General features: G+C 41.2%; 1 protein-coding gene across 1 annotated transcript in view; it reads right to left on the bottom strand.

Annotated features, from left to right (window-relative positions):
* Window positions 1-1692: 1692 nt before the first annotated feature.
* Window positions 1693-16118, bottom strand: part of adgrl3.1 (adhesion G protein-coupled receptor L3.1) — a 116390-nt gene continuing 101964 nt past the window's right edge. Inside the window, exons 18-24 of the mRNA XM_028591577.1 lie at window positions 15146-15237; window positions 11767-11935; window positions 10198-10377; window positions 9608-9701; window positions 6513-6530; window positions 5531-5833; window positions 1693-4276 (exon numbers count right to left, since the gene is read on the bottom strand). Coding sequence (XP_028447378.1) covers window positions 3633-4276; window positions 5531-5833; window positions 6513-6530; window positions 9608-9701; window positions 10198-10377; window positions 11767-11935; window positions 15146-15237 — 1500 coding nt within the window. The 3' untranslated portion in view covers window positions 1693-3632. The remainder of the gene's footprint in view (window positions 4277-5530; window positions 5834-6512; window positions 6531-9607; window positions 9702-10197; window positions 10378-11766; window positions 11936-15145; window positions 15238-16118) is intronic.

The raw sequence follows: 16118 nt of genomic DNA, 5'->3' as shown, positions 1-16118 counted from the left end.
ACATGGTGTATTGGCTGCTCGGTCCTCCTCTCCAGAGGTAAAAATGACTGGAAACGGTAACAAGTAATCCCTCATCTGGGATTTACCACAGTCCACCCAGGGAATTATTAAGAATGGTTATTGCTGGGCAACACTAAGCACATGCTTCCCAAAGGAGGTGCTTACCGCTACATCCCATTAGGCAGGTACTGTGTAGAAGGGACAGACCAAGTGGAAGAGGCACATGTTTCAGCAAGAGAATACCTACACCACAATGCCCATGATGCCATGATGCCAGGTATAGAATGTGCCTTAACAACTCCTGGTAGAGGCAGAGACCTGTTGGGTAACATACAGTTGGGAGGCCTGGACAGTGATAGGCCTCAGTGCTCTGGTTTGAAAAAGACAAATAAAATGGTGTGATTTCTGATGGGCTGGTCTCACACTCCTTTAGAGCACTGACAGGACTGACTGCAGGATTTGGTTGCAGGACCACACCCTGGACCTTTACGCAGAGGTCTGCATTAGTATTGGTAAAAAGACAGCTGCCTCTATTTTGGAACAAACCATCAACAGCACGAGAACAGCCTCATATAGAGGTTTGGACATATACATCTTTACATCTTTATCTTTAGCCAGCATTTCCTTGAGTGCAGAATGGGACACCCCAGAGTCTAGGAACCCTTGACAAAAATGCAGGATCACAGGGTCTGAGCCAGTGAGATGATGTGCCGACTGTTAACTGCAACATGTCTCTGAAATCTTTCACCTATTTGTGTAGATGAATCTCGCTAAAGGTGCCCAAGGACCCTGCAATGTCCACCTCCAGCTGGTTACCAATCAGAGGCAAGGCTCAAAATCTGAGTCCAACATGCTCCGTGTCTGTAATAATAAGTTTTGACAAGCAAGGAGGCCCCAGGTGGTCTCAGGTTTTCTCAGGATTTCTGAGAACCATGGCATGTGTAGTCAATGAAGAGCTCCCCTCTAACAAGGCATACAACTGAGAACCAAGGCCATTGATGTCTTACTTTCCAATAGTATAGTATAAATGTTGCACAATACACAATCATTAGACAACCATGATGTACAGGGAAACAAACTGAATCTTGTATTGTGATACCCCATTTGTATCTCCTTTTGTAGTATCCTACTGTTGTGGCATCAAGGTATACATTTCATTCTGCAAAGGAAACTGTTTCAGGAAGTTGACCTAAATAGTAATAGCTACCCTCAAATACAACAATACATCTATCACAACCTGCTCTCAACCTAATCCTCAAGTGACTATTGAAGATTAGTCACAGGTGCTTTTCTCACAGGTGGCTAACATACATATGGAAAATGTACGTAAATGAATGGAGAGTTAGTCTCAATGCGAAGGAGAACTGTAGCATATATACTTGCCTGACAATCAAAATTCTTCCAAAATAAAGTGCTCAATTAAACAATACTGAAAAGCTTTTACAGAATTTCATCCAAGAATGAAACAGAAATGTTGGCATACCAACAGTATATAATCTCCCTAAATGACTAGAAACGAATATTTGAAGTGAAAACACTGCTGGGTTTAACTCTGTGTTTGCATTTAATTTCGATGTAACAACTGATAACACTGAAGAGGCGGAAAACCGCAAGGCTATGTCAGTAATTTATTTGTTGGCAAACAACTTTCACTGTTACAACAAATATTAGTTATGAGATCATTCAACTTGGAACCCATACAAAAAGAATAAATAATTAGCAATAATATTGTAATAATAATCATGATCATAATAATTTAAAAAAGAACTGTAAAACAAACCCAGTGCCATTTATTTACTCCTGCCTAAAGCCAGCGTTTTTTCCTCCAAGCTTGTTTTGCTGTCTTCAAACCAATAAACAGATAAATAAATAATTTCTCTCTTGAGGAAATGAAGGGGGCTTGTGGGATAAATGTGCAAGCTACACTTCATACACTTTTCTCCTAAATAAGTAAACATTGGATTTCCACATTGGTCAGTGCTGCTATGTGCAGGGTTTTCACATCTTCAATACACATAAATGGTGTAATCATGGCATTTCACAGGTAAGACCCACCCATTTTCAAATAGTGGAAATTCTCCTTTTTTTTAGTTTAGAGAATGACATTTATTATTCTCAGCATTCTTTTTCTGTACAATCTCATCCATCACAGCACTGTCAATCGGTAGAATATTTGGCAATAGAGAGAATGTTCTTGTGTTGCTCCAAATATCTAATATCTTTGTTTTTTCACCAGGAAGGAAACCCTTTTATTCAAGAACAAATGAGATGAGACCCACTTCCAGACTAAAATGCAGCATTTCCATAGCAACCATCTCTTTCAAAACACTAGCCACTTCATTTCCCCTTTAGTTTTAAATCTACACAGTGGTAAAGTAGATAGTAACAACTGATTTGCAAAATGTAAGTGACAGTGGTGTTGCTATAAAAGGACCAGAATGAAGTGAGCGTAGGGTATATGCGTATTAATTAAGGAGTGCTTCACTGTCTCTGTAGTTACGAAATAGTGACATGACAGATTGTTCCTTGCTCATTCTGTCTTCTACAGTGACCAGAACATATCATCATGACATTTTAGAACAGTTCCACAGACAAAAGGTTTGCAACTTAAAAATGTAAAAAATAAAAGACTTGGTCATATGCAACATTTGTATCTGTATCTGTATTCTGTACAATACATAGAAACAGTTTGTGATTTCTTTATAATCCTTTGATAACTGAAAACTTTTACAGAAGAAAGGAGAAGAAACGGAACCCATTCTTTTTTTTTCTTTTTTTTTTTTTAATTCAGTCTGTTGTAATATGATCTTCCTTCTTTGTTTTCAGTGAAATACACAGTAGCCGCAGTCACTACAACTTGCAGGAATGTTACACCAGCCCAGACACAACTCCAGTTTAGCAGATACGAACAGGAAGAGGATTCAGAACATCAGCGGGCTATGGTAACAGTTCAGTTGCCCAATAAAATAGTTTTTGGGATGATCGGTAGTGAGGGCATATATCATACATCCTCCACTTGATTGGCAGGAAGTGGGGCGGGGCCTCTTTAAGGCCAGTTTATGTTGTGTACACTGGAGTGCAATATCCTGCTCTACCCTTTAGAGAGGTGGAAACATCATCCCAGTACGTGTCTTTAAGAGTGAGACAGAGAAACAGACATACAGACAAACAGACAGGCAGCTCCTTTAACCAGGGTTGGGGGCCACGCCCCTGTTGTGGTGGTAGTAGAGACTATATGCTATGATCTGCCAGAGGTCCATATTGGGGAACTTGTGGGGCTACGGTCAATCCAAGATTCCATATTAAAGTAACTGGTAGGGTGAAATTACAGAATCCCTCCCCGTTCCTCTCCTTTCCAGGTTCAAAGTTCCATTTCTGTTGTATGTTCACAAAAAGTCTCTCATAACCGCCATTTCAGTCTGCACCATTTATGACAATACATTCAGTTCCTGCTTTCATTTGACCAGTGAATTCGCAACCATATTGTCATGAACCATAGTTAATGTCACACACAGTACATCAATCCAGGGGTGGGCCAGCTCAGTCTGTCAGTCAACAACACAGAATGTTTTCATTGGAAGGTCGGAAGTGTGAGAATGGGCTGGGGAGGGATAGAAGTCTCTTGATTGGCTCTATAGACTGGTAACCAGGTGGGAAGGGTCTACGGGCGGCTCCTCAGGCGACGAGTCAGACTCCTCCTTGCTGCCGGACACCATGTATCCATCACTGCCACCACGGCCCATGTGGTAGTAGCTCTGTAGCTCGTGAAGGTGATTCCTGGAGCCCAAGTTTGGCATGCTCTTATAATAGACGTCGTCCAGCTCCGGAGCAGTGGCACTCTTACAGGGCTGCAGCTCTCCGGAGCTGTCTTCCTCTCCGTCTGTAAAACCATTCATCTGCCCATCCGGAAGGTCCGTCAGCACTGGCATGCTGGTGTACAGTGAGTCTCTGTGGTTGGGTGAATGCGTGTGCTCGTCAGTGTGCTCGTTGGTCAGTAGGGGGAAGAAGCTCTCGCTGGTCTCTTGGGGAATGCGCCGTGGCCGGGAGAAGCTGTGAGGGGGTGGCGGAGGTGGGGGGTGGCTGTCTGGCGGAGGAGGCCGTGGCGGCAGGAGCGGAGCGTTGGACTCCTCTCTGATAATCTCTAAACCCAGGTTCTCCTCGTGGGGGAAGGCTGCAGGGTTGTCCAGTATCATGGGACCATTGTCCTCTTTACTGCTGCCCACACACCCACCAACTCCACTGCTGCTGCTGCTGCTGCTGCCTCCTGCCATGCTCCCTGGAAGACCCGGGCAGAAATAATAGTTATAGCATATTTCTGGTCATTTCAACAAGGAACAGTGTTATTGCTAGTATGGTGATGATTTCAGCACTTTAAAGGGAATATTTCAGTGTTAACAAGTCAAAAAAGTAATTTGACTTTTTTAAAGTGGCAATAATCAATATTTTCACAAGATCTTCCTCTCAGCTTTACGGAGAGTTTCATCATCTTTGATCTCATTGTCCGGCCCTCAAATTCACTGTTTTGATTGATTGATGTTACCGCTCTCATAAGCATTATTGTGGTGGCAGCAGGGAGCTATTTTCAGCAAAAAAGCTCAACAAAACCAATGTATGTTCCCTGCCGAGAACCAAACAGCTGACTAGCTGGTGCATAGCTGGTAAACGTATTGGAGCATTTGGAAGCTTAAAGCCGCCTACACATGATCCGCGGTAAAACCGCAAGGTAGGACGCAGGCACAGAGGAAAAGTGCAGCACAGGTAAACATTTTGGAATTGCATTTGCCAGGTGGCCAGAAACACGACTCCCAACAAAATATGATGTTACTCTGCTGGCTTCTAAATAGGCGATTGTACGCTAACAAGTTAAAAGGTGATATGTCAGTGCTGTGTTCACAGGTTGTTTCAGCTGCCCCCAAGTGGCCAAAAAACAAAACAGTTATTGCAGGTTTAAAGCTATAGTGCTTAGTTTCTGTCGCCACTGTGAGGAATTCTAAGTAATGACAACACCACTGTCAGCGCGTCCACATGATACAGCATTCCGTGATTGCGCACGCGCCCCCACCCCCGTCCCCACCCCTCCTCCACGCAGATACCTGTAGCCAAAGACGACACGGAGGATTAAAAAACATGATGGACTCTTCAGAAAAGGTAATTATCTTTACTCAAGCTTCTGTGCGGGAAAGTCACCAGATGACACAATCTTCTGAATATAGCCATACTGAGAAATACAGAGAGAGTTGTGTGGAGCTGATAGTCTTAATTAGCTTTGTAGCAACTCATTTGGCAATGGCATGAATGTAACCGACATTCATTAATATCAAAAAGTTACGCACTAAAGCTTTAACACAATAATTTGCAACATATGTATATGTTCATCAATAGTATAAATGTTTTATAAATGTATATATAGCAGAAAAGTTTGAGGCACAAAAGTGCATAGTTATGCACTTTACAAGTAGTGTCCCTGTTCTAGATAAAGCAAATGTGTGTGACTGTCTAAACTGGAAACAGTTGACATTAAACCAGTCACCTCCATTGGCCATGCTGCTGTTGACCAGCTTGTTCATCAGATTGTGATTGCGCTCGGTGGTGGCTCTCTCATGGTTGTTGAGGTAGGATGGGATGTAATTGGAGGTCAGCTCCTTGAGGATCTTCTTCTCCAGGGTTGTCTCCTTATGGTTGCTGTGGGTGCCGTAGCCGCCACTACGGTCCAGAATCTGGACGCAGTCACTTAAGTACTCGCTGCTGGCCATGCTGTAGTTGTTGGCATGGTTACCATTAAGAGGGAGTGTATCCATAACACTGGAGTCTCTTGCGTTGTTCAGGATGCCCTCTGAGGAACAAATAATTAAAAAAAAACTCATAATTATTAGGATTCTTAAATAAACTAAGTGGATTTCTCAGAAGAGAGATTGTAATCATGGTTTGATATCATAGTGTGTGATGTGAATTGAGGATTACAAACTAGCATTGATAATATTCTTGGAAGAAAAAAGATGCTTCAAGCGTCCATAATTTATTTAAGAGAAACCTCTTAAGAGGTACTTTCTTTTCTCAATTACTCCCAGCACTACAGCGATACAAAAACTGAATTTCACAAAAAAATAAGAATGTTGCATAAATATAATATGTTGTGGAGTGTAAAGTTATTACATTGTGAGTAATTTAAGGGCAAACCTACTACCTCAAATATAATGTAAATGTCAATTTGTTCATTTGTTAAAAGTTATTTCAATTCAATGATTTCAATGGTAATGCTTTTTTTTTATTTTTATTTATTACTCTATGGAAATAGCATTTCCTATAAAGGAATATAAAAATGTGTGACAAATCAAATCAAATCAGACAACTGTATCACATGGACTGACTGATTTGGACAAAAAAAACGTTTTAGCCAAACAAAACTACTGTTTGGATGTAGATTGGAGACTGAAAATGTTCAAAGTGCTTTGGAAGCAAGCAAAGAGAGAAGAAAGTTGATGGAAGTAGTTGAGTAATAATTTAGCCCATACTTGTGTCTCGATATGGTGCTAATGGGCAGCATGAGGGACAAGAGAGAAAACAGACAGAAGTGAGTTCATACATTGAGAGAAACCATTTTCACCAGCTACAAAATCAACACTTGTACAGTTATTGGAGGCATGATGAAAAATGTCTAACAAAGAAACCCTGTCTGATACTCAATATCAAAGTCGGCTTTTCAGGGCCTTATTGTTAACTGGCTGCTACAGCATGGTTCATTATTTATTTAACACCTATATAACATAAAAACACACCTTACATTTAAAACATGCGTATACATCAAACATGCACTAAGACCAGCAGTCCCAACTAACACATACAAAATAACATTAAAAATGAAGCACATACTGTATAAAATATAACATTAACACATAATAGTACAAATATTTCATGACTCCCAAGTAGCTTATAAAAGAATCTGCAACCACTAATGTATAGTGTGCATCATAGCATACAATAAATCCGCATGTGAACTTGTTATGCTGTTTTGATAAATCATCACCAGAATTTCATCTCGACATGTATATGCTGTGAGAGCTGCCCAGTGGGTGTCCTTTGTGAAAGAATATTGCAGTGTGATTGATCGCCTCGCTTGGGAGCCATAATAAGGATACATCAGATACGCAGCCAAAAGTGAATCCCAGTAGCAAACTGTTTAAAATGAAATAATCATGCAAAATAAAAAGAGCTTTAAGCTAACATTCCAAATGTTGTTTAATTATAGGAACAACAGGCACACCTTGGGTGTTATACATGCCCACGGCTGGGTTGTTATAGACTGCCGAGTCCCCCAGGAGAGTGTTATAAGGATTGTTAGTACCATGGGGACGAAGGAGAGCATTAGTTATAAGATGATTAGCCATGGCTCCTGGTACAGGCAGATAGAGAAAGAGAGAGGAAGAGCAACAGCCAAGTCGAGAGAGGAAGAGAGAGAAGCACTCAAGAAAATAAAAGCAGAGCAGAGAGAGAGAGAGAGACAGAGAGAGGGAGAGGTTGGAGCATGTAGACGTTGCAGAGTGGAGGTAAGCGAGAAGGAAAAAGAGGGAGAGTGAGATGGAAAGTGAGTGTGTGGAAGAAGGAGGGAGAGAAGAGGACAAGTAAATCAAACAAGCAAACATAGTTTGAGGTGAAAGCCAAGAAAAAGTTTGACAAGTCATTCTTGCAGCCACTGCATACAGGCCAAGGGAGGGGACGAGAGAGAGAGAGAGAGAGAGAGAGAGAGAGAGAGAGAGAGAGAGAGAAAAGTAGCATGGCTTGGAGAAGATTGTGCTGCAGTTCAATAAGCTTGAGCAGAGCAGCATGACTACAGGCTAGTTAATGGACAAAGGGGCCACAAAAAAAGTGTGCTCAGTGCATTTCCTTCTCTAGGTGGGAGACAGATCATGTACACATAAAGACACAGGCAAAAAACTGAAGACGAATGACCACGACAGTTCCTATAGATTAATCCACACGTTTTGTATCTCCCACTGTTGTAGGATACCACAGTTTAGTTCATATTAGTAAAACTTCATTACTATTTCAGATACAATTAGTTGGCCAGCAGCCTGAACTTGGCTGACATAATTGAGCTACAGGTAGAATAAATTACAAAAAATGGAAAAAGTGGAATGTGTCATTAGAGTAGATAGAACTACTTCAATATAGACATATATATATATATATATATATATATATATATATATATATATATATATATATATATATATATATATATATATATTTTATATATGTTTTATAGGGGACAATACACATTAATCAATACTGACATAAAAATATAAAGGTAAATGTGTCACATGACCAAATGGCTAATTTGCACCCAAAGTCCACACAACTAAAAACAGACAATATTATTCTACATTGAATAATGTCTTCAAACCAAACTTCAAAGTTCACATTCCTTCTCCATTTTACTATGTCCTTATTTCAACAAGTCAATCTCCTATCAGAATATCCAATTTAGTCCATCCCATCCTTATTCACTAAGCCACAGTACATAGTCATTTGAAATCTACTGGCTAAGTAGCTCTCTGCACCATACTTTAAAGTGTGAGGGAAGGAGGGGGGCGGGGGTGTCTTAAGCCCTTCCTCGCTAAGTGTGTGATAATTCAGGCACTGACACACACCGTGTCTGCTTTAGCATCAATCTGTCATGCTAACAGCTTATTAGTGGCCTGAAGGAAGCAAGGGCCACACCTCGACTTAGAGACTAACAAATGGCAGTGTATGCGTGTGTGCGTTCCACTGTGTGTGTGTATGTGTGTGTGTGTGTGTGTGTGTGTGTGTGTGTGTGTGTGTGTGTGTGTGTGTGTGTGTGTGTGTCAAAATGTCCAGCCATTTGGGTGTCTATGTCCTCATTATCCTAGCCCTCAGACAGCTCTACTAATGGAATCCATTCTTACAGTGACTTTCTCTTGAGGGACAGCAATAGACAGCTCTGAATACAGTGGAAATACAGTGAACTAAGACTAATACACATTGAAAAGCTTGGTGTAACTAGAGTAGCCCTCATATAATGAGATGAACATGCATTACACAGTTCATTTTAGAATCAGTAACTTTAACTGAAGAGACACACTACTACATTAACTAACAGCTAACAATAAAGCATTAATCTAATGCAGCTCTGCATAACTTAAAGTATAATAATGAAAGGACCACTGGTGTTCAGCTCAGGACTTGCACACATACTTTAACTTAAAAGATGTATCACCCACAAATGCTTCAAAAGATGACAATCCTTGGAAAAAGAAGTATAGAAGCCCTCTGTAGCAGAGTCAACTCTGCACTCTGTAGAATTATAATGGGACCACAAACTGGTTGATGTTTCAGTTTTGACAAGAGTCTCATCCTAACTCTCCCTCCTATAAAATCCTCCTTTGAAGCAGCAAGAAAAAAGTAGTAAGTGATATTTACACTCTATGCTGCTAATCTTCCTCTCTAGAAGAACACAGTACCATTAATAGGAGTTTGGACTCCTACCACTTTACTAAATGACAGTGTATGCTGCCTGAGCCTCCCGCTATTAATACAGTAGATATGGTGACAGTGATGAGGATGCAAATGGTAGGTATCCCGTGGTTACCTCTGTTGAGTGTGGCAGAGCTGTTGATGTCTCCAGTGATGAAGGAAGACTCCTGTTTCCTCACAGTGTCATTCCACATCCGCCTGATGCGACTCTATACACAGGAGAAAAGAAGCAAGAGAAAAAGAGAGGGAATAGGAGGAAGAAAAGGTATGGACAAAGACACAGAGGAGTGGCAATAATGAAAGGGAGAAAGAATAAAAGGAAGGAGCGTGAGCAAGTCAGGGGATGGGAGGACATTACGACAAAAGAGGAAAGGAAATATGGTAAGAAACGTAATATATGAAGGCATGATGTGCAAAATGAGGGCAAATTAGTGCAGGAGAGGCAGTAAAGGGTAAAAGCAAAGTAACGACCAGCAAGAGAGAAACAGGTGGGGGAAAATAATCACTCGTCAATCCATCTCCATCTACCGTCAGCATCAATACGTGAAGGTCTGAGTCAGGGTTTGGGCTATCTCACTTTTTTTGCACATTTATAGTATACTTTTTTTTCTCCTTTTTTTCCGAATTTGCCTACAATAAAAATTGAAAACTAGTTGAAAGTGAACAGCGATAACCCAAAACCCTCATGGCGTGCTCCGGCCTCACCTGAGAGTCTGCTGTGCTGTAGCGTCCAGGTGTGCAGGCAGGTAAGCTCACCTGTGAGCCTGTGGAGTAGCGGCCCGGCGTCCGTGAGGTGGTGGTCTTACTGGAGGAGGAGATAGACGTCTCCACGCTTTTGCCGCTGCAGCAGTGAGTACGCAGACATTTGCCGTACTCTTTACGTACCTAGGCAGGGGTGGTGTGAGGGGGAGAGAGTTACACACCGACACACTATGCACATACTCTATATAATATATACAACCAAAAAGCACACGTGAAGGAGGAGGAAATGATTGATGTTCCACTTTTAACTTGCACATATTGAAGCATATTTTTAAGATGACAAAACAGGAAAGAAAGAGACTGGAAGGGCTTAACTTAATATAGTGTCTCTGTTAACTTCTGTCCTCAAATTCCTTGTGCGAACACTAACTCCATCCAAATTTAGACATTAACAGATTAACTTCTATAAACTTTCCCCCCATAAACATCCACCCCAAATGTTATTACTGCCACATATCCATCTAAAATGGACATATTCCTCAGAGGGACATATGATGCACTTGTACACACAGAACATCTGCATTTAGATCCCAATCAAGTTAGAACAAATAGGACTTTAATTGCTTTTTAACAAGCTTGTTGGACTGACAGACGTGTATTGCCACATGCTCTGTTTGAACAGCTGTGTGGTGAGTAGCTCCATGCAACTTGGGAGAAACCATGTTGGGTTGCAGCCAAATAAAACCTCAGCACTGTTCTGAGGACATCTCTCAGGATACCTGATCCCATGCCCTGACACATACTTAAGTATATTGCACATACACACACATACACACTGCACTTGTTTACTGGTGGTACACTTAAAACTAAAAACTCTCTGCGGGACTGCAGACAGATGAGAGTATTAAGCTTTTGATGAATTTTCTTTCCATTTCCTACTCCTCTTCTGTACTCCCAGGCACTAAGAGTGTGTGGGAGACTCTGTAAAAATATCCCAGGATCTGTAGGCTCTTTCTGGAAGCCACATATAATTCACATTTAAAAAAAAAAAAAAAAAAAAAAAAACATATATAAAATGAGTTCATCTTTTCGAAATGAAAAGGGGATTGCAGGGGGGGGCGCGGTTTGTCAATGTGAGTGAAGTAGGTGTATTAAATCATCAGAGGAGTTTATCTGTTACCATTGCCACTTAGACATCAAAACAGACATATATTTCCTCTACCTGTGTCCAAAATGTACAACAAATAAGAGCTAAATATTATCAAAGTTTTGAACAAGCTATTTCAGGCTTGATGACCCTGCCTGATGATGAAAAACGTTCTTTTCGGTTGGGGGAAGACAGAAACACTGTTTGTTACCTGCTGCCACAAGGCGAGACAGACAGTGAAAGAGAGAGTGAGAGGTAGTCAGTGTGAAAAAGTGAGAGAATTGAGCAGCCAGGGGGGCTACTAAATGACCAATCAAACTCTGTGACAGCTCTGCAGGTATTTTTGGTGTCCCTGTTGATCAATGCTAGCATGTGTGTGTGTGTGTCTATTTCTGTACAGCCTTGTCTCTGTTTGTCTCCCTCACCTTCTTCTGCAGTATGCAGTGAAAGATAAAGATGAACATGCCCTGCAGAGAGTTGAAGATGGTGAAGAGGTAGGCCATGATGACGGTGCTCTCGTTGATGTACATCAGCCCAAAAGCCCAGGTCAGGCCCAGCAGACACAGTAGGGCTATGGCCCCGATCACCCAAGACCTAGAAGAAAAGGGGAAATAATTGAGAGGGAGAAATGCTGCATGTCCCTATCAGTTACAGTGTCATTCAATGTCCTACATTCTTGACATCACCATTTGCTACGCCACATAATGTGTAAAGTATATATATGGCAGGTTATAATTGTAAGTCGAATGACATGAGAAGCATTTTTTTTTTTTTTTTTTTTTTTTTACTGGATCAGAAAAGCTATTCAGCCACGTTTAATGCATGTGGGATCATGAGGCAGGAGAATGGGGTTAGAGAGGGTTCAATCGCCGTCCCAACACTGTGGGAGTGGGATGGAGGAACAGTGGGAGGTTTTGCCAAAAAGAATTACACTCGTACGAAAATGGTGAGAGAATAGAGAGAAAGTGGATTTGCTCATTTAGATACCATCTCAAGAGAGGGAGGGACGGTTATAAGCTAACTGACGTCAGCAACAAGTACAGAGAAGGTCAAGCATACAGGACTTCTTCCAAGTTTAATCCAAAGTCCATCACTCAAAGTACATTGCAGAGGGTGAAAGACGTTTTCGCAGGCAGAAGTGGGTACTGAAGTCTGTTAGAGCAATTGTGACTATAACACTTTAATGGAATGAATTGTAATAAAAGTTTTCAAGGCTGTGAACCTCCGTTTCATATAAAGCCTATGCAAAAGTGAGTCATAAGGGCCAAATGTCAGAGGAATGTGGTCGCATCAAGGCATGTGTATGCATTGTAAGTCCTTGTCTGAGAGTGTGCACGTTATTGTGCGTGTGGCCATGTGAGTGGCTCCACTGGGCAGCAAGTAGAGGGACATTGCAGCCATTATAAATGACATTTCCTACTAAAGGTCACAGTTTCTGGTCGGCCACAGCCGAGATGATGGGTGTTAATTTGATTGGCTGACTGGACAGTGATCACCTCTCATGCGAGGGATGGAGACAAAGAAAGGGTGTAAGGAAAGAAAGAGCGGGGCGGGAGGGGGAGAGAGAAGACGACCGAGGTTGAGATATTAGAAGAGTTAGGAGGAAGGAAGAGAGAAAGAGGAGGAGAGTAAGTGAGTGAGACTGAGGTGATTGATTCGATGTTGCCCTCTGTGGCACCATTCAGGCGAGACAGAACCTCCAATAAAGCTCGTCTGACGACCCTCTTCAATAAAGGGTACACTCATCCCTCACTTTTCCATCCCTTCATTCCACCTCTTTCTCCAGTGCTCCCTTGAGTCATCAGCTCTGGTTCCCCTCATCCACATCTCACCATTATAATATTTCAACAGCACATTAGGTCTATAAGTCATTGGGGCTCACAAATCACACATCAACATGTAATCCATTTCACAAGGCAGTTTAACAGTTAATTAAGGGATATGCATAGACTCTAGGGAGGTTGGACAGATAAATAGGACAACAAGCAAACCAATCAAAATGTCTCCAAGAAGACGAAAAGCATCCTGATTGGAGAGTGGCCTTACCGGAGCCAATCCACAACAAAGACAACTTATGATGGCTTGGAGTTAAAGAGACAAAGAAAACAAAAAGAAGAAAAAATAAGACAAAAAGGGCATGATGATGATTAAAAAGTAAATGAACCACAAAAAGACATGACTAATGAAGTGTAAAACATTAAAACCTATTGAGCCTTTAGTGTGCTCAAAAAGACAAAGGAAAGTCATCAAAAAGGAGGGGGAAAAAGATCCCAAAGCATCATATTCTAAATCATTCTATGATTTTCATCTTTCATCAGGCTTTTCGATTACATTCCCCTGAACTGCATAGAAGCAAAGATCAGCTGATTTTGTCTTTATTTCTGAAATGCTTCCCACTTGGAAGTCCTACTTAAAAAACTGCGGTCATGAAAGATACATGGGCAGTAATGTTTAAATGATAAATCAAATGAGTAAGCCATCTTGTGATTTATATTAATGGATTCTGAGCTGTGCCTCAGTAAGGCGTTGAGCTCCAAGCCATGAGCGTATTGTTTGAATTAGACTAAAGTATTTTGTCTTGAGCTGCACTGGAACAAGAAATAACACAATCCTGATTAGTTAGCTTAGCAGAGACAGAGTTTCAGTGTTCAGTGGAGATGAAGTCATATTTCAGTAATGTTCTCTAAGGGTGAGATGAGTAATAACATGACTGGGAATGCTAATATTATGGATTCCATGAGGAGCATCTTGAAATTATTAAGAAAGTGTGCTTCATTATGCTGCTAAAATACAAAAAAGGCTGATGAAGATTAGATTTAAGGTACTGACAAACCAAGGAGATCGTCGGCCGTCGGTTCAAGTTGGGTCGGCGCTGAGCGTCTGTCACCCTAGTTTTTCAATGTTTATCATGCAGCGTCGCAACTCGTCTCCTTTTTATGGCCAATTCAAGGCAAGAGGGCACACACAGAAGGCGCTTCTCATTTTGATATTTTTAATCTCATCTGATCAATCCATACAGTGTAGGGCTGTCTCTCACGCGTGTGCAGAACGTACGTATGTTATTTGGCCGTCAACTGTAGTCTTTGCGGTGTGTTCAAGTGCAACTTTTTGTGTCAGTGCCTTTAATGGAATAGTTTGACATTTGGTAAATACACTTGGATGCTACTCTCAAGTCTATAAGGTAAATATGAAGTAGCCTTTTAGCTTAGCTTAGCATTAAGACTGAAAACAGCTAGCCTGGCTGTTTTAAAATTACATTTTAACAAAATCTAAAGATTACTAATTAACATTAATTGTTTGTTTGATCCATACAAAAACCAAAGTGTTAAAACAATAATTTGTTGCTTTACAGGAGGTTGAGGGAAGGACTATTTCTCTCCGGGCTATGAAATTTAGGCACGTAATCCCCGGTAAAACCACTGCTTGTTTGTTTTTTGTACAGATAAAACAAACAAGATATAATATTAGTGAGCTTTAAAGGTGCTGGTAGGATAAATAGGATAAGTTTGTTACCTTCTGACAGTTTGGCTAGCTGTTTCTACCTTCCAGGCTATCTGACTGCTAGCTCCATCCACACATTGAGCAGACAGACAAGTGCTACCAATCTTCTGATTTAAATCTCGGCAGGAAAGCAAATAAGCGTATTTCCCAAAATAGTGAATTATTCCTTTAACTTAATGCGCGCGCGCACACACACACACACAGACACACACACAATCGCACACACAAGCATGCCTAATCACACCCGCTTTGGAACCAGGCGTGCTGGAGTGATGGCAGGACTTTATGCATACATGTACTTACTTGATGTTGTCCAGACACCCAGAGTCTGGTTTGAGAATAGCCGTATGATGGAACATCTTATAAAGAGCAATGCCGAGGAAGATTACATTCAGCTGAAACACACACAAACATACAATTTAATATTCTGTGGCAACAAGCCTAATTAAAGACAGTGTCACCACAACAATTCACTCACACACAGTGCATATCATTTAATTTTCCCTTCCAGCAGTAATTGGCTTGGGGACACAGTATCAGCCCATAATCAACAGCCCTTTATGTGCTCAAAATACAGCAGCTTGAGCATCAGGGAAAATACAGCAGTCATTACATCCACTGAGGATCATTGTTACAATAGAATTCCAGTTCTCACAGATGCTGTCTATTCTATTGGCCTGCTAATGCAGAGATAGGGTGGTTTAATAATGACTGTCTGGACTGTTGTGCACGGTCTCCAAGGCTGTATATGTTACCAATGGGCGGAGAGACATAACAGAGCAGGCCCACCTGCACTGCTGCCCCTTACAGCCCTAGTTACAGTAGATCAGTGATAGCCTGCTTGACCTTTCTAAAATGAATACAGAGCTCAGTGTACATGCTGACAGTCACCTAATTAGGAACATGTCCCATTGCTTTCATTCTCTCTTTCCCAAACTCTTTTGCTTTTTTTAGTCTGTGTCTTTGCTGTCTGTGCAACGGGCTGCATTGTAATAAAGAAGCTGGGCCGGGAGGAAGTACAGTGCCTGGATTATCAAATAAGTGCTTAAGAGCAACATAACTTTGTAGAGTTCTTATCATAATCTGCGGTTTGTCCTTCTGAAGATTTCCAGCTTGTTGGAATATGTGCCCACTTGAGAGTTAATCCATGAGTGGGAATTATTAAATTGACATATAAAGTTCCTTTCGCTTACACTTCTGTGGAGCTCTGGCAAACCTTGTGGGAAGATTAACGAACACCTTAATGTAACCATGTCGTTCCTGCACGAACATGTGG

The sequence above is a fragment of the Perca flavescens genome, chromosome 2, assembly GCF_004354835.1.
Source record: "Perca flavescens isolate YP-PL-M2 chromosome 2, PFLA_1.0, whole genome shotgun sequence".
In the NCBI taxonomy this organism is placed as follows: domain Eukaryota; kingdom Metazoa; phylum Chordata; class Actinopteri; order Perciformes; family Percidae; genus Perca; species Perca flavescens.
This window is presented reverse-complemented; position numbering and strand designations above follow the sequence as displayed.